A 19,686-nucleotide genomic window follows, 5' to 3' on the forward strand; every position below is an offset into this window, starting at 1 on the left:
GCATCGAACATAGGCTATTTTATATTTCCAACTTCATTTAAGCTACATGCAGTAGTGCCCTAAGGAACCCGTAGGGATAGATAACAAAAGATAAAACCGAAAAAAAAAACACGTTTTTATTGTTTCTCTTAAAAAGTAAAAGGACACATGTGTCGCGGTAAGAATTTAAAAACAAAAGTTAATTTCAGAAACTATTAGTGTGATTTTTGGTGGCGCATCAGTTGAAGCTTTTAGATGGTCATCTACCGCCATCTATTGGTGATTTAGTGAACCTTCACCCGACGCATGTGAAATAGACTCGGCTGCCAATATTCCTTCTGATTTTATAAACAAAGCGGCATACCTGAGCGAATATTTGGAAAGAATAACAACGAGACATTTATAGTTACTAATAAACAAGAGTTATACTCAAAACTACATTCATCTACATCAATTGCACCCGTCTTCAAAACACAGTTATCTTCCAAAAAATACAAAGCCTTATTATTAAAGCAGGCCAGAGGTATTTATATAGACCAGTAAAATCACCTGGAAATGACCATATAAACACAGTTCGCAATCTGTAGGGTAATAAAAGAAAAGAGGTTTTCAATGCATATAATAATGTCGCCAAACACAATATTAAGGATTGGGATAACTATTATCTGAGGATGACAGTTGATCTGGAGATCTGATTTCAACAAGGCATTGCCACAAAATAAAATCAATATTGTATATTGTAATTAAAAAAAAAATGAATGGGATAGGATCTAGACTCTGGGTGTGAAACATCAGTGGTCACTCACAGAAACGCACTGATAACATTAACTTTTGGCCTCAGCTGAACTTAAGATAGTGAAACATCAATTGGGAAAAAATCCCAAACCAAATGGATGCTGAATTAATTTAGTCTCACAGAGTTCCATGCTCTCATTACATCTCATGAAAACTGTGCACCAGATGTGTTTCTGTATAGAGTTCACTGCTGATTGACTGAACAAAGACACATTTAAAGTATGTCCTTGACGTCTTTAAGTCTTAAGCAAAACTTAAACCCAATGAATTAGCTTTCAGTGTTTTTTCTTGGCATACCAGCTAGCTGCAGATTTGCATATCCAAAATTATAAACAATTAAATAAAAAATAAATATTCTATGAGATATCGGAGACACCCACGTTTTTCACTAAGATATGTTTTATGAACGACTAACAATGTATGCAGAACATTTAATCAGATTCACAAGATTAAATGTTGATGAAAAGAAACCATAATTTGGGATGTCTTTTACTGGAACAACTATAACTGTTGATGCAAGAGTAGAATGCCTTTCATTAAAGAGATGACTTGCAGCATTATGAGTCAAGGCATGTGTTTTAGCTCCAAGAATTACATATTTTGTTCATTGACCTCATACAAGGCAGAATCTTGTATTGAGGTAATGAGCAGAAAAAAAGCTAGAATTATGGCAGCAATGTATTTACTGGTTTAATAACCATAACCAGCTACCAAAAGAGTTTGATGTATTTATTACCATAACCAGTTCCCATGCCTCATATGTTATGAGCTCATTCCAAGAAATAGACATTGTAATAATGTTATCTATACATTTTAATTTTTAAAATTTCATAGTAGTGCTTAAGTAATAGTGAGAACAGAAAAAAAGCCGTTCTTCTTTATTCAGTGTGTGCTTTTTGGGCTTACAGCTTTCCCTCGCTAATAAAAGTTGTGCAATGAGTCCCCCCAGCGGCCAAAGCCGAAATCGAAAAAAGTTATTTATACTGATATTTCACATCTAATTACTATCGTAAAAGCCTGGGAAACACAGTTGTCGTGACTCAGCAATGAACTCTAAATGAGTGGGTCCAAATATCAAGGCTTGGGATATTTTTGGGATAGTGTGAATGAAACAAAATACATAATTTCATTATGACTGATATCTGATCTCTGACTCTGCTGATTACCATCTTAAAAAACTCTGGCAAGCAAGTTGCCATGGCTCACCAGTGAACTCTACTCCAGTTTGTATCACACACCCAAGTGAAGAAACAAAAACAATATTTACCTCACAGCAGCCTATCAAGTATTACAGTGACAACCTATTAAAAGCCATTCCAGAACTTTCGCCAACAAAAGAAACACACCCTGGTAACAAACCATTGTATCCTTACCTGTCGGGCAAAAGCAAGCTTGGCATTTGTTTTCAAGCACATTCTCAGCAGCTCTTTCCAGAAATGAATAGCATTCCACCTCTTCCTCAACGCAGAATTAAGTCTATGGGTGAGACTTCCGGTTCATAATCCTCTATAGGGAAACAAGAAGAATAACAAAGTGCAGAAAACGATAAAACAGTTTGTACTACAAACCATTGTGTTCATAATTAAGATAATACATTAAAATAACATGGTAATACACACCAATTTGCAATATCAAGCAGCAAAACCAGCTGTTTTGTACAGCTAAAAATAGCTGAATGCGGACAAGTCCAGACCCATAAAATTTACAAATGGCCGCGCCCACTCTTATGGGAAGGAAAAAGGTGGATATTCACTCTTGCTATTGGTTCACACTAATTTTTTAAGGTCCTGTCGCAGCTTCCGGTTTCCCATATATGGACTGCCCGTTGTGACAGTGAACGCGCAAAATGATTGACAGACAGCGATAGCATCCAAGGCTTTCTGATTCGTTAAACACATAATCTGAGAACGGCGTCACATCTCAGGGCAGTTATTTCAGTGATATTCATGGAGTATAACCACTTTCTGTATACCGTTCCACAAAAACGGTATACAGGAGAGAAACCTTACAGCACCTTTCATGGAAGCTCTCTCTGACTCAAAGTTAAGCAGACTTTCCAAAGAATGCGGACGACAGCTGTGACATCAGCTCATGAGGGGCTTCATACACCTCATGCTCATGAATAATGCTACTTCTATGCAGCTGGCGATGGAACATTCCTTTTAGTGCATTAGCTGATTGCATCCCTAACCCATTCGCTGTAGTTAACCGCATTGTTTGAAGAAGTTAGTGTGTGGTCTTTCCTGTTCGCGTGCAGTCTGACATCTGTGCACCAGTGCAGCGTCCCATGCTACTATTTTTCAAACGCAAAAGGAACACCAGAGATTCATTTCTTAGTGAGAGCTTCATTTGACACCATTAAGCAAGCAGCTGACCTTATCAATGGACCACGAAATTAATATTCACAATATATACGCACCATTTGTATCCTACCACTTATTTATTAAATCATAGCCGTAGGCATGTATAATAGGCCTAGATATAAATAATTACAGTATGTAATGTACACGTTTAACCGCAAGTCATGTATATATGGGTAGCTGATATGAAATACAGCATGAAATAAGTATAAAAAGATTACACCTAAAATGAACAAGTTAATTAAAAACGTGAACAGCTTAAAAGAAATAGTGAAACCAATTTCAGAACTTAAGATATATAATTTTTTTCGTAATATAGGCTATGAATATGCATTTTAACCTAAAGTCTTGACGTTGAATTAAAAAATCGTATGTATACACTAATAGCCTATTAGAAAACGAATTACCCAAATTGGGTGCTTGTGCAAAATGGCCACAAGGGGGCGTTCAAACACAGAACCACACATTTAGCAGGTGAATTTGGCCAACTAACAACAAACGCGCTTCTCAGTTCGCTTATTGCTCCTCACTGCACCAAGCTGAATTGGCCTAATTCCTCGGGGTTTAAATTGGCATAAATAAAGCAAATAAATTAAGAATATGTCCAAGTGAAAAATATGAGGCAGTACATTGTAACCAATTTTTAATTTTAAACGAGGAACAACATTTAGCTAGTACAATAATTTTAAATTTAAACCAAATAAATAAACAGATAATATAAACAGTTTTCCAACGTGAATTTACATTTACGTTTATTCCTTTACTTGTAAGTATCATAAAACGCCTAGGCAATCCAGTTATCTGATTTAGCCATTTTTTTTAAGATTTATGATTAAATGACGCTTTGAGACATTTCTTATTTTTGTCTAATTTGCTACAGTGATATCGATGTATATGATGTTAATATATTTGTTAATTACAATTGAATTATTTAATTAACTACAATGAACGCAGTCCATCATGAAAAGTCAAACAGAAAAACATAAAATGCCAGTAAATACAAACCGCTTCTCCTTTGTATATTACAATTATCGTTATTGATGACTGAACACGTCATATTAATTATTTATAATTGTGTTTAATTTCTATATATTGATGCTATTGTTGTCACTGATAATAATGAATTGAAAATTATGTTTTAGTTTCTCATTTAATGATTGATTTATTTCTTAGAATTTATTTTGATTTAATAATTTTTCCTCCTTTTTTTGCCTAAGAGTAACGATTTCACTTCACCCTTCTGTTTCCGTTGTCTTCTCCAATTATATTTATTTTATGTGCAAATACACAATTGAATTGAATATTAAATAACCTACGTTATAACCCAAAAGCATGTTAAACAGTAATGATCAACAAATATATTGCCCGTTACCCTTTCATTAGTGTTATCTAACAAAACGCCAATTTTGTATCAATAGTAGCTTCCCTTCATTGTCATTGTCATGATGAAGAAAAATGTCACAAGCAGAGCGACCTCTCAACGGAAACCTAAAGCTATTATTAACTGGGACGACCTGTTTTAACGCTTTAAGAAAATTAAAGCAGCACTGACACGCACTTAACAAAGAATACGTGTAAAGCACAATTTGGGTGGTTTTTCGCAGCAATAAGGACATTCATTTACACCTTTTGGTCAGCACACATTTTGCTGTGCTCCCAAGCAGTACATTTGTTTCTGAAAAACAAACACCGCTTTACCTCACGCCTCCAGCGCATCTATAGTGCCAAATGATTGAAATGAATCCTGACACGTGAACGAAAACAGGGAGCTTTTCTTGTTCGACGGGCCGGCTGTAACTCTGAAAACACTAGACATCTTTACAGATATTGTAAATCTGTTTTACCTCCTGTTCTTAATATTGCCCATGTACTTTTAAACAGAACATGTCATTTTACACCCTACAGCAGATGTCATAGATTCTATTTATTTCACGTCTTATGTAGCCTGAGGGTGTGTGGATTTTCTCATTTTCTGTCAACATTTCTACTCTTTCCGTATGTTTGCGTCTTCCTTATCCTTAACTCAAGGGTAGACTATGCTTATACCCACAGGGAAAAAGGTCTTCGGGTACAGTCTTTCCACAAACAGCACTCGAGCGCTTATTGGTCGTGAGATGAGTTTAGGGAGGAGCGCTGAGCTCAGCCAAAAGGCAGAATTGGTAATTCGGTGAAAAAGTCCCTGTGAAGTGACGGATGCGGGAAGTTCACAGGTTTTCCCTATTCACTGACTTCTCCGCGTAAGACATTTGCTTCTCATTCGCCTGCACCGCGAAGACTCGAAAATTCGCTTGGGAAGAAACTTTGGATGAAAGTTTTGAGACAAGATACTGAAGGAAAAGGTGGAACTGACGAACTCTGGAATGAATTTTCTTCTCGAAGTAAATTAAGACGTCTGCCTAGTTTTAACCTTATTTTTGTCTCTGTTCGTCCGCAGCAGGAGCGCGTTGGAGAGAGGGGTACGATGCAGGCGCGCTACCCCGTGTCTAGCCAAAGCCCTCTAGGCGTAGTGCCTTATATCACCGGGGATCAAGGCTTTTACCGAGCCGCGGCCGGAGGTGGATATACCGGTATGCCTGCGCCCATGAGCATGTACTCTCACGCAGCCCACGAGCAGTACCCCGGCGGCATGGCCCGCGCGTATGGGCCGTACGCCCCTGCGCAGCAGCCCAAGGACATGGTGAAACCTCCGTATAGCTACATCGCGCTCATCACCATGGCCATCCAGAACTCAGCCGATAAAAAGATCACACTGAATGGAATCTACCAGTTTATCATGGAGCGCTTTCCGTTTTACCGGGACAATAAGCAAGGCTGGCAGAACAGCATACGGCATAATTTGTCGCTCAACGAGTGCTTTGTGAAGGTGCCAAGAGATGATAAGAAGCCAGGTAAGGGCAGCTACTGGACTCTAGACCCGGACTCGTATAACATGTTTGAAAACGGCAGCTTCTTGCGGCGGAGGCGCCGCTTCAAGAAGAAGGACGTGCTGAGGGACAGAGACGATCGGGACCCGCAGGGCAAAGACAGCCAGGGACAAGCGTGCGAGCAAGATGCCCAGCAGCCAGTGAAGCTCCGGGATATAAAGACCGAAAACGGGGCCTGCACGCCCCCGCATGACAGCACTCCACCCCTCAGCACCGTGCCTAAAACGGAGAGTCCAGACAGGAGCGGTGGGAGTGCGTGTAGCGGGAGTCCTCAGTCGCAAACGCCGCAGCAGGCCTTCAGTATGGATACAATCATGACAGGACTTCGAGGGTCCCCGCAGCACGCGGCAGAGCTGCCGGCCTCCCGCGCCGCTCTGCCAGGCTCGGTGTCTCTGACCTACTCGCCGTCCCCGCAGCCCGCCCATTACAGTCCACCCTGCGGCCAGCCCGCCACTTATCACTGCAACATGCAAGCGACGAGCCTGTACACAGGGGACCGCGGCCACGGGGATGACACTTTACCGGAATACACAAACACAACAAGCGCCTCCTCTATCTCACACCCCCACCAGAGCTCGGGCCAGGAGAGCCAGCACTTGCAGCAGAACCGACTCGCACCCTGGTACCTCAGTCAGTCCGGAGAGCTGGGACACCTGAGCGCAAGCTATCCCGGCCAGCAGCAGAACTTTCACGCGGTGCGGGAGATGTTCGAGACGCAGCGGATAGCTCTGAACAGCTCTCCGGTGACCGGAAGCAATAGCTGTCAAATGGCTTTCCCGTCCAGTCAGCCACTCTACCGGGCTTCCGGAGCCTTTGTATACGACTGCAGCAAGTTCTGACCAAACGTTTTATGATTTTGAAAATTGTCTAATATATATTTGTATTATTTGCCATGTGTTTGTAATTTAAGGAAGCTTTTAGGTCAGTGAACTCGGGCTGATATGCGAGTTCGTGTTGGTAAGTAGGATAATTCCGCTGCACATAAACATTTTCTCCCTGCTCGTCCATCGAGATAGATTCAGAGAAAATGTGTTAATTTATTTCATGTAAGAGCAGGTGGACCAACTTTGCAAGGAAATGTCTTAAGTATTTATAATCAATTCAGTATAGAAAGGTAACGAGTGTACAACTGAGTTACAGTTTTTTCTTATACTTTTTGAAAATATCTAAAGTTACTATTTGTTTAATAAATTGTCGTCTTGTTGGAGTTAAACTCTCGAGTGATTTATCGCTTTCTAATGCCTGTTGAATCCATTATTTACCTAAATGACTGTCAGAGCTTGTTATTGATAGCGGCCACAAAAAGCAGGGAATAATTCTTAAAACGTTGTTTAAACATAGCTGGTTGCAAAATATATATTTTTAAATATCCTCTTATTTTTCTCCTAAAAATATTTGGCTCTTAATAAGGCATTCCTTGGACAGGGGGTGGGGGCGGGGGTCAAAGGTCTCAAAACATCTGGAAATTATTATTTTTTTCACTTAGGCGTGCAAGGAATCCTTAGATTATTCCTAACCCAAAATGCTTCTACTAACAATAAAAACAGAAGCGCTGAACAATGTTTAATAATAACTATTATAAATACTTGCCAAAATTGCAATAACAAATTCAACGTTGTAGGCTAAAAAGTCCGAGTAAATAAATAAAAAAATAATAATAGAGTAATTTCCGTAATTTGTATTACTTCATATAAACGTTCTGTGTTCCCATATGATTTGTTTTTCAACTCATATTTATAGGGTATAAGTATGTTTCTAGATTCAACATGATAAAAATGTAATTTTACTGAGATGCAACTTGCAGTCTTGTTTTATTTACACCAGGCTGTTTGGTTGAGCGTTTTCTTCTCTGTTCTCTTTTTATACAGTTACAAACGACTGTTGGCACACTGGAGTGAACTAAACTTTTGCAATCTTGCGGAATGTAGACAACCATTGTCTTTGATAGAAGTTTTCATTTATAAACACATAATAGATTAAAAAGCAGATAAACAGCAGATGAAAGAATTGCTGTAGGCCAGACATGTTGAGCCAGCCTGGTAAAATATGGGCTTGATAAATCAAATGATTAATTCAGCCAGAACCTCCAAACAAAAGCATTCTATTTGGAATGTGAGTCATTGCTTTGTTCATTTCTGTGTTGCTTTTTAACATACAGTAAATGTAACACAACTATACATAATAGCCCTACGTGTTTTTACTCAGGTTAAAATCTGTTGTCAACTCGAGATACGGACACAAACCTAAAAACGAATTACCCTATTTAACAATTTAGTGTAACTGAAATAAGATTGATAATTGTCTAATTTTGATTTGTTGTTCTGATACACATTCAGCGATATTTAAATATGCAACGGCGCACAGCGATGTGTAAAACTTATTGCAGTCATCGGCAGCAGAAACTTTGGGCCTTGCACTGCAGCGCTTGTATTTTTTTGGTATATAATTGGCCCCATAACTGACGTAGTGTTTTATGATTATATAAACGATGCGATTAAATACGGTTTGTGCATGATTCACTAATACGTTTTGAATAGGCCTCAAGTGTAAATCAAGATAAACAAATGAGGAGAAAGAGTAAGAACAATGAAAAATTAAAAAAGCTTTACAGCGTTAAGTATCTTTAAGTATCGTAGCAAGGTCAGCTCTAGGCGATTTGACTTTGTATGAAGGGCTTAAGTGGCAAATGCATTACAGGTGCGCTCGGGCAGTGTTAGGGGCTCGTGCCAGTGAAAAGGTGTCTTTGTTGTGATCAGCTGCGTGTTTCAGGGTTGAGTTGCGAGCGAGGGAATATGATACAGCAGAGAGAGCCTTCTGGTATTAACGTGGCACGTTTTAACCAGATGCAGATCTCATAGCATGCCTGAGAAGTGTGTTTGTTTGTTTATTTTAAACCGATGTGTATCACGCGTGATATCCTGTGTGATATATTTTACCATTTCCTGATGCATTTTGCGGTCTTTTTTAAATTAGATAAATGTGGACAATCTGTCCAATTAATTTTCAGTTGTGTTCAAGTGCGTTTTTGTGCGGTGCTGCTAATTTATTGTTGGCTAATTCAACAGCATGCATTATAATAAACAGGTTGTTGAAAATAATAGTAGTATAATACAAATAAAACAGTGTATATAAATTAAAAACAATGAAATTTAAGATACATAATTTTAGAAGCTATTTATATTCAACGGTTTGATCGGACAAACAACAAACTGACTAGAACTCTTAGGCCTGCTTTATATCGGCCTAAATCATATATAGTAATGTGAACAATTCTATTTGTAGTAAACATATTTGCTGAATGTTAGCAATTACGTTACAGTAGGCATTATAAATGAATCTCTGTTTTATCACATAATCTGAGCTAAATAAAAGAAGGAATAAACACGTCCATCGGCCATGTGAAGAAGCGCTGTGCGCCCAGTTAAAAAAATACATTTTATGTTATGATACAACACATTTGCTACTTTTAAGTGTCACATTAAAATGTTCTTAATACTTTATACACACACACACACACACACACACACACACATACATATATATATATATATATATATATATATATATATATATATATATATATATATATATAAGTGAAATACATTTAACATTAATTAAAAACCGTGTTAACACATATATAACAAAATATCCAGGCTACTCCTAATTTGTTGCAGCACATCTGACTAAAGCAATTGTCTTTAAGTATTAAATGTTAAAATCTTAGGAATTAATAGGCTTATAATTATATTAATATTTTTTTTTCTCACGGAGAAAAACGGAATTGCAAATTAAACACAATGCCGTGGACTGTGAGAAAGGTCGAGAGGATTATCACGGATTATCTGATTGACTCTGAAAAATAAACAAAAGAAAAATAGGCATAAGCTTATAAGCTTATAAGGTATACCTTGACAGAGTGGATTTAAACAAAATAATTTTTTTCTGCGTTGCAAATATGTCAAAGGCTAAAATTGTGAGACGGATATGACAAAGTTCCTTATCAATGAAATCCGAAATGCTTGACACCGACAAAGCAAATCATTTCTGCTGTTCCAAAATATAATACAGAAACAAACTATACCGGACAACGACTAATTATTTATAGGCTACTAATATAATTATATATACTAAGACTAATTATATTATTAAGCAAAATCACTGAAATATAATAAAATAACTATATGAATGTAATATATAAGATTGTATAACAATTGTAGCTACATGATTGATGTTGTATTTCTATAACAGTTCTAAGAGAGAAGATAAATTAACGACAGAGTACCACTACATAAAATTCTCCATATTGCTATAATTAAATAATAATAATAATTATTATTATTAAAACCCGTTAATACAGTTCATTTCACAAGCATTCAAAAGCTCTGAGCGAACCAGATGTTCCGAGTGCATTTTTAAGTAAGAATCTTTTAATATGCTGAGAGACAGTTCCCAACAGAAAATATAAATAAAGCACTAGCTTTATTCAATTGTGCGATTTAACAATTTTAGGGCTTTTCACGTCCTTTAAATTTTTATGATACTTTAACTCGTTGGTCCAATTGAATTGTACGTTTCCTACTGCTTTTACGGGAACATCAGCAGGGTAGTCAAACAAAATAGCAGAAATTTTCCCGCTCAAGCGTAAAAAATAAATTCACCGGGATACATAACGTAGTTAGTGGCTGCTCGCGGCCTGTGCACCTGTATGTGGTAGAGCTCACGAACCAGACCAGTGGAAAAGTGCTTTTTACGCTCCCGGACCGGCGAGGCACCGTCTGGTTCCAATAAGGCCCGGCTCACACTGGTGCGCTGTTTAAATGGCACTCTACTGGCTCGAGATGCCGTCTCAACAACACAAATACACATACATCAACCGCCCCCGCTATCGCCTGTATTATGAGGGTCACAAAGACCCCACTTTCTTTGAATGTCGGTATCAAATAACCTTTATTTGGCACTTCGAATAGACTAGAATATCCGTGGCCTCAGAAACTGATTTAACCAGGTCTCTCTCTTCTCGCTTGAGGACACTTACGCTAACAGAGGTCTCTTGAATCTGTTGTTACTCTGATGAGGACAACCGTGTCGCCATTACAAATAAACACGGCGGAGGATTTTCGCACACGGCGAAATGTCTTCACTGTCAGGGTTCAGTGGCCCAGCTGCGCCCGACGTCAGAGGTGATTAACCATGAGCTGCTTTACAAGGCCGAGTTACTGCTCCCTAAGCTGCGCGCGGTGGGCCGTGCTCGAGCATCTGGAATGAAGGACCGCGAGGCCTCGTGGACGCCCGTTTCCCTCTGAATACAAGAGAGCGGTTGTGCTAGACGCGAGGGGCTCGATGACCGCCAGGCAACCCGCGAAAGCTGGCACCAACCGCTTTCTGAGGCATTTCACTGTATATTTAAGCTGTGGGGCAAGATAGAATGAAACTAAAAAGCGGAGTTATTTTCGAAATGATGTTTACTGACTGTAACCAAGTAATCTATAACTTTTACTTACTGACTCAGCAATATTAGCTAATATTCTGAACTTTTGCTATATCGTTTTTCTTACCATAAGAGCGGGCGCGGCCATTTGTAAATTTTACGGGTCTTCTGGTCTCATCCTAGTCCAGTTTTCTCAGCTGTACAAAACAGCTGGTTTGCTGCTTGATATGCAAATTGGTGTGTCTTATCATAATATTTTACGCTTCAACAAACATTTTTATTGAAAATAGCTGATAAAAAAATTAATAACATAGTGATTTGAAACTTTTATATTTTATGATTTAATGGCAACACTTTACAATAAGTTGTCATTTGTTAACATTAGTTAATGTATTAACTAACGCGAATGAACAGTGAACAATATATTTATTAAACTATTTATTAGTCTTTGTTAATGTTAGTTAATAAAAAATACTGTTGTTCATTGTTCATGTTACTTCAAAGTGCTTTAACTAATGTTAACAAACAACTTGTGTTTTAATAATGCATTAGTAAATGTTGAAATTAACATTAACTAAGATTAATAAATGCTCTTGTTAACTAATGTAAACAACTAATGTTAACTAATGAACCTTATTGTAAAGGGTTTCCATTTTAATAAATGTTTAAAAACAAGCAATTCTATAATAATTACCAGTACGAGAGAAAACAAGGGGAGACCCTGGAGTCAAAAAGGTTGAGAACCACAAACAAACACACTCAACTTACTCTTTGAGAATTTAAGCGCATTACAACTGAATTTTACAACTTCACATTTTGTATTTGCATTTTAAATAATCAGGAAATTATTTTCTAATGTTCCAACCAATAAAAGTCATTATTTCAGTTGAAGGAATCACATGAATAAGACAAGCAAACAGCTTTAGAAAGCTCTACAAACCCTTTAATCCCTTATTTATACATTATTTTATGATTATGAACAAAAAACGCTTTAGAAAAATGGATAACAATCATTTGGACAGAAAACGAACTATAAATCCATACACATAACCTTAAATGTGACAGTACTAAGGAATGGAGAAAGGCAACACCCGCTACCCTCGAAACAGTGAAACCGAGATCAGAAAGCTGAAGCAAGACAGAAAACGACAGACGCAGGAAGACAAAAGCAGCTGAATGCTTCTTCCAGTGATTTCACACACACACACACACACACACACACACACACACACACACACACACACACACACACACACACATGACAGCCGCCTCTTTGGCATGCGTGGAGATGAAGGCGTGTGGGTTCAGGCATTTGGGTTGTTCCGCATGAGCTCGACGTCCGCGTCCAGCATTTCTTTAACAAGCTCCTGTTGGAATACACACAAACACACACATGCAGATTATTTCTCAATCTCCAGTGCACTGGAAGTGAACCGCTTTGATTTTTTTTAGAGGAACGCTCACCTCGAACGTCACACGTGGTTTCCAGCCCAGGATCTTAAAGGCTTTGGAACTGTCTCCCTGTAAGAAGTCCTAGAAAAAGACAGAGAGAGAGTGAGACGGAGGAAAAACAATGAGGAAAAAAAATTCAAAGGGGTGGTTTAGTCCTTTTTTATTAACTGGACCTCCCAACCTGTACACACACACACACACTCTCTTCTTTACTCTTACACACACACATATATCGCCAGCACCACACACACAGGTGTCAAGCGCCGTGTCTCTGGGGGAAGGTGAGGGCCGAGGCAGGCCATCCATCCAGCACCCCCTCTTTTCCAGCCCTCTCCCATTGCCAGAGTATGATGGATTATGTGACTCTTGTGGCCTAACCCCTTCTGTTCTCCTGCCGGGACGGCAACATTCACACACACTCACATACATTTAAAGGTGCTTCTCAGGGTGGCAGTTAAGGGTTTGAGGGTGTCCTTGCTGCTGATCTGATTACACAAGGAGCCAGAACACACACACACACACACACACACACACACACACACACACACACACACACACGCACACACAACGACACTTCTGTGCCTTGACAAATGAGAGCTCTTTTTCCAAAAGCCCATATTTTAATGCTGAACCCTGAGAAGTTACAGTCACTAACTCATGGTTCCATTTTAGCTCCAATTAAATCATTTAACTGACATAACCATATTTTAAGGACTAATTAGCGAAATAGCATTCATTTATCAACATATGAAACAGCATGCAACCATCATAATCAAGATTCGTATTAATGCGGCATATTAATCATAATTAGTCTTCACTTTTCTGAAGGCTAAATTAACATCAGCTGCTTTTGTCGCCCATCCAAGTCTTCACATGCAAACAACTGCGGCACTGTGTCCTGACAATGTAAGTATTTGCGAGGAAGGAAAACTAGTACGGTATTAATTCGATGAAACTGAAGGATTGCGTGTGCATGTGAATCATGCGTTGTGTGCAGTCGCTCTTGCTATTAAATAGAAAGTCAGCAAGTCAAGACAAATCAAAGGCACAGTGGAAGTTCACAAGCAGATTTTAGTTTCAAACACTGGGTGTTTTTGCTTGTTTAAAGAAGGTATCTGTGCGCGCCAAGGTTTACAACAGAAGCCGCACCTGCATATATGGTAAATAAAATGGAAATAAACAATAAATTAAAGTGATGGTTATCATCTGGGTACATTTTTATTGCGTGTGACCGAGCACTTAACGTAAAGGAATTCAGGACTATTGAATAGACAGACCTTCTTCACAAACATAAAGCAACTTGATGAAATGACTATACGCATGCATGTTTTAGGGAGTTTTAATATTTCGGAGACATGCAGCAGGAAAAAAAAAAAAACAGTACGCTCAAACAATCCGCTTCAAACGGACACACAAACAGAGCAACGGTCTTGTTGCACCACAGCGTAGGACAGAGTCAGAGGTCAAATCCACAAAAGCAATATGAGCAGATTGACAAAAGTGGGGTCAAATGTCCTTTGATGAACAAATCCCTGGATATTTGTGTCTGTATTGTTCGTAAACATGTCCAAGTCAGTCTTTACCGCTTCCACAATGTACTATTTTACTTAAATCTAGATTAGTTTTGTGTTTTTTTTTATTATATATACACTTTTAAACATACACAGAACCACATACATACACTACCAGTCAAAAGTTTTTGAACAGAGAGATTTTTAATGTATTTTAAAGAAGTTTCTTCTGCTCACCAAACCTGCATTTATTTGATCCAGTGAATGCAATACAGCAAAAACAGTGACATTTAGAAATATTTGTATCTATTTGAATATAATATATTCCTGTGTAATTTATTCCTGTGAATTACTCCAGTCACATGATCCTTCAGAAATCATTCTAATAATATTACAATTTCATTGCTCAAAAACATTTATTATTAAGTAGAAAACAGCTGAGTAGAATTTTTGTTCAGGTCTCTTTGATGAATAGAAAGTGCAGAAGAACAGCATTTATCTGAAATAGAATTCTTTTGTAACATTATAAATATCTTTATTATCACTTTTGATCAATTTAAAGCTTCCTTGCTAAATAAAAGTATTAATTTCTCAAATTTCTTTACAAAAATATAAAATAAAAAAGAATCAATAATAATAAACCGACTCCAAGCTTTGAATGGTATAGTGTATAATGTTACAAAAGCTTTTTATTTCAGATAAATGCTGATCTTTGCATCTTTATATTCAGCCAGGAATCCTGAAAAAATGCACTCATCTGTTTTAAATATGGATAATAATAATAATGAATGTTTCTTGAACAGCAAAATCAGTATATTAGAATGATTTCTGAAGGATCATGTGACACTGAAGACTGGAGTAATGATGCTGAAAATTTAGATTTGATCACAGAAATAAATTACATCTTAAAATATATTCAGATAGAAAGCAGTTATTTTAAACATAGTAAAATATTTCAATATTTTATGGTGAGCAAAAGAGAATTTTTTGCTCTGGTAGTGTATACATTTATATACACAGTAAAAAAGTTTGGGGTCAGTAAGATTTTTGTGAAAGAAATGATTGATTTTATTCAGTAAGAATGCATTAAATTGATCAAAAGTGGCAGTAGATGCATTTCCTATATCAAATAAATGCAGTTCTTTTGAACTTTCTATTCAAAGAATTCTGAGAAAAAAAAGTTGGCAGCAAAACTTTGCAGCTTCAACACTGATGATAAACAACATTTCCTGAGAACTAAATCAGCACATTAGAATGATTTCTGAAGGATCATGTGACACTGAAGACTGGAGTAATGCTGAAAATTCAGCTTTCCCATCACAAAAATAAACTACATTTTAAAACATATTCAAAAAGAAAACAGATATTTTAAATATGACCCTGGACCACAAAACCAGTCTTAAGTCGCTGGGGTATATTTGTAGCAATAGCCAAAAATACATTGCATGGGTCAATTTTTGATTTTTCTTTTATGCCAAAAATCATTAAGAAATTAAGTAAAGTTCATGTTCCATGAAGATTTTTTGTAAAATTCCAACTGTAAACATATCAAAATGTAATTTTTGATTTGTAATATGCATTGTTAAGAACCTAATTTGGACAACTTTAAAGGTGATTTTCTCAGTCTTTTTGATTTTTTTGCATCCTCAAATTTCTGATTTCAAATAGATGTATCTCAGCCAAATATTATCCTATCCTAACAAACTATACATCAATAGAAAGCTTATTTATTGAGCTTTCATATGATGTATAAATCTCAGTTTTGTCAAATTTAACCTTATGACTGGTTTTGTGGTCCAGGGTCACATATTTCACAATATTACTGTTTTAACTGTACCGTATACTTCATCAAATATAGCTTTGGTAGGCGTAAGAGTCATTTTCTAACATTTTACCAACCCCAACATTTGTTAATGGTATTGTATATATAAAACGTATAGAGTTCAGAACCAAAAATTCATTTAATCACTTTCATGTGTAAGAGACAGAGTACAATGCAGAAAAATCTGAATCAACAAGGGAGAATGTCTCTATCTCAGATTCTTGTTTCAAGTGTTTAATAAATATTTAGAAAATCATGTAAACCCTCTCCAGCTAAGAAACACTGACCCTAAGTGTCTGACACTTTAAATGCACGCGTACTGAGAGACACAAGAGCGAGATCTGACTGAACCCGCAAAAGTACATGGCGAACAAGAGCGAGAAATCCACGGCTGCTCGACAGACTTCGCTGTGTGCCGTGCAGTTTTGTGTGTGTGAGAGTTGTGTTATTTGGTGCAGGATGTTTAGGAGGGATCAAAGACTTTAATGATTTCCCTTTTCAAACAACAGCCAATCACAGAGCAGAAAAACTATAGAGTGAATCCAAAAGACTAAAAGAGTGCAAAAGTGCATCTGAATCTATGCAACCTAAAGTGCCAATGTGTCAAAAACCACAGCAAGCATCTGTATGAGTTACACAGTGTTTATTACTGAGGATCTGTGTGTGCTTACATGTGGTATTGGCAGTGTGTTTGTGTGTTTACAAGCCTCAGAGAGCTGTATCTTCTCAAGAAGTACAAGAGCGTAAAAGAGACCTGCCTGCCAGCGTGAACATGATTCACCTCATTCAAACTACCCAGATATCTTTTCATTTTTCAACTTCCCTCATTTTATTGTGCTTTCACTGTGGGTGAGGGGGGAGATGGAGAACTACACTGTAAAGAAGAGCACAATTTTAACGGTAAAAACGGTTAAAAAATGCTACGGTAAAAACTGGTTACGCCAAGTTCTCTTACTATGTAAAGCAAAATATTCCCAGAATACCCTGTGTGACATTTCCCATTTGACGGTGTATCACTGAAATAGCTGTTTTCTTACCAGTTATGTTTAATTTTATAAAATTATAATTTTATGTTACATCCTGTGTACATTTTTTGAGTCAAACCAAAAATGATTAAGATACCACATATAATTTTTATATTTTTTTTAGTAGTGGGTGCAGGACACTATAGATCATTTATGTAAGTGAGGGTAGAAAAATAAAGTCAACTGTGACATATTCAACCCAAAAATTCTTCAGTGAACAAACAGAAAATCTGGGACCAAAAATTAGATTTGACACTTTGACCTGACCATGTTTTGTTACTGTACATATCTTTCTATCAAAGATATCTGACAATATCAAGATTAATTTGTTCTGACACAGTTTGACGCTTGAGATCTTGTCATATTTTACTACCATTTTCTAAACTATAGTGAATAAACTCTGATAATGTGAGAAATTTTGAAGCTGCCTGAATCATTTTAGTTTGACTGTTTATATACAAACACAGTGCTGGGTGGTAACTGATTACATGTAATCTAGATTATGTAATCGTGAGTACTCGTAATTAGATTATATTAAACTTTAATATGCTCATAATCAGATTACAGTTACTTTTTAATGGATTACATGATTACATATAATTCATAAAATGGCAGTAAATTATTCATTATTTATTGATTCGCCCTAATTATTCTTTTTTTCTTTTAAAGCTTCCTTTCCAAAAATCCTACTGTGCATAAAACCATTTAACTTTGATTATATTCACAATATAGAATAGCCCTGTAAATGTCACAAATTTACAAATAATTTTGCGATCCATATTTCTGAATGGGGGGAGTGGCAAGTTTTTTAAAACAGTTTAAAACAGTAACATTAGGTAAAAAGTTATCTAAAAAGTATGGCTGTCAAATGATTAATCACGATTAATCACAACCGAAATAAAAGTTTATGTTTACATACTAAATGTGGCATTATTGTGTATATTTATTATGTATATATAAATACACACACAAACATGTATAGATTTCAAAAAATATTTATATCTATGAATAGTTATACTTCTATTTAATTTAGGATTATAAATATTTTCTATATAAATCTAAAACATTTTTCTTTAATATACATGTGTGTGTGTGTGTATTTATATATACAAAATAAATATACACAGTAAACACACATTTAGTATGTAAACAAAAACTTTTATTTTGGATGTGATTAATCGTGATTAATCATTTGACAGCCCTAGAAAGTAGTCAGAATACATTACCTAAAATGAGTAACGTAGATTACATAACTAACTACAATTTATTGTGTTTTTTTATTAAACACACACACACACACACACACACACACACACACACACACACACACACACACACACACACACACACACACACACACACACACACACACACACACACACACACACACACACACACACACACACACACACACACACATTTATTTATAATTTATTAAAATTAATATTAATTTGATTTATTTGATTATTTGATTGATTGATTCTACATCTTTTAATTGTCAGTGCATTGTAAATATACAAAACAGATTTTAATACTTTAGTAGGTTGGTATAGTAACATTATATGTGACTCTGGACCACAAAACCAGTCATAAGGGTCAATTTTTTTTTAATTGAGTTTAATACATCATCTGAAAGTTGAACAAATAAGCTTTCCATTAATTTATGGTTTCTTAGGATAAGTCAATACTTGGTCGAGATACAAATATTTGAAAAAAACTGGAATCTGAGGGTGGCAAAAAATCAAAATATTGAGAAAACCACCTTTAAAGTTGTCCAAATGAGGTTTTTAGAAACGCATATTTCTAATCAAAAATTCAGTTTAGATATATTTACGGTAGGAAACTTACAAAACATCTTCATGGAACAGGATCTTTACTTAATATCCTAATACCGTATTTTCTGCACCATAAGGCGCAGTCTCAATTACGGGGTCTATTTCTGTACTTAACCCATACATAAGGCGCACCGTATTATAAGGCGCATGCTAAAACATACGGTCTACAAAAAAGGTAACGGAAGCAAAACAGTGAGTTTAGTTTAACTTTATTCTACTATTTTTAATCAATCTTCTCCCACAAATCCATCAAAGTCCTCATCTTCTGTGTCTGAATTCAACAGCTGGGCAATTTTTCCATCAAACATGCCGGGTTCTCGCTCATTACTGTCAAAGTCAGCCTAACAAACAAATGTTAAGCGTACGTACTGTTCGTATTACGTAATGTTCTCTGATTGGTTTATCGCTGCCAGCGTACGTACTGTATGTATTACGTCCCTGTGTCAGCGGGAACTTATGACAAATGGTCTGACAGTAGGGCTGTTCGATTCCGAAAATTTTGGAATCGATTCCGATTCCTGGTTCTGGAATCGATTGGATTCGATTCCAGAATCG

The 19,686-nt window shown here is 36.7% G+C and overlaps 2 protein-coding genes across 4 annotated transcripts in view; one reads left to right on the plus strand and one right to left on the minus strand.

The window, feature by feature from the left end:
• The first annotated feature begins 5,326 nt into the window (after nucleotides 1-5,326).
• Nucleotides 5,327-7,270, plus strand: foxc1b (forkhead box C1b). Of its 2 annotated transcripts, none has more exons than XM_073816748.1 (2): nucleotides 5,327-5,473; nucleotides 5,569-7,270. In XM_073816748.1, exon 2 carries the CDS (start codon nucleotides 5,596-5,598, stop codon nucleotides 6,895-6,897), a length of 1,302 nt encoding a protein of 433 aa, XP_073672849.1. In that variant the 5' UTR covers nucleotides 5,327-5,473; nucleotides 5,569-5,595; the 3' UTR covers nucleotides 6,898-7,270. The 2 variants fall into 2 exon arrangements, with proteins under 2 accessions (XP_073672849.1, XP_073672850.1); XM_073816749.1 differs by having other exon boundaries at nucleotides 5,572-7,270.
• A 5,015-nt stretch (nucleotides 7,271-12,285) lies between these two features.
• Nucleotides 12,286-19,686, minus strand: part of gmds (GDP-mannose 4,6-dehydratase) — a 93,033-nt gene continuing 85,632 nt past the window's right edge. For both annotated transcript variants that reach the window (XM_073816654.1, XM_073816653.1), the window contains 2 exons: nucleotides 12,951-13,019; nucleotides 12,286-12,853 (listed from right to left, as the gene is read on the minus strand). In XM_073816654.1, coding sequence (XP_073672755.1) covers nucleotides 12,791-12,853; nucleotides 12,951-13,019 — 132 coding nt within the window. In that variant the 3' untranslated portion in view covers nucleotides 12,286-12,790. The remainder of the gene's footprint in view (nucleotides 12,854-12,950; nucleotides 13,020-19,686) is intronic.

The sequence above is a fragment of the Garra rufa genome, chromosome 13, assembly GCF_049309525.1.
Source record: "Garra rufa chromosome 13, GarRuf1.0, whole genome shotgun sequence".
In the NCBI taxonomy this organism is placed as follows: domain Eukaryota; kingdom Metazoa; phylum Chordata; class Actinopteri; order Cypriniformes; family Cyprinidae; genus Garra; species Garra rufa.

What these genes read in the sequence shown, in the direction of transcription:
- foxc1b (XM_073816748.1), top strand. Translation starts at nt 5,596, where the DNA reads ATGCAGGCGCGCTACCCCGTGTCTAGCCAAAGCCCTCTAGGCGTAGTG.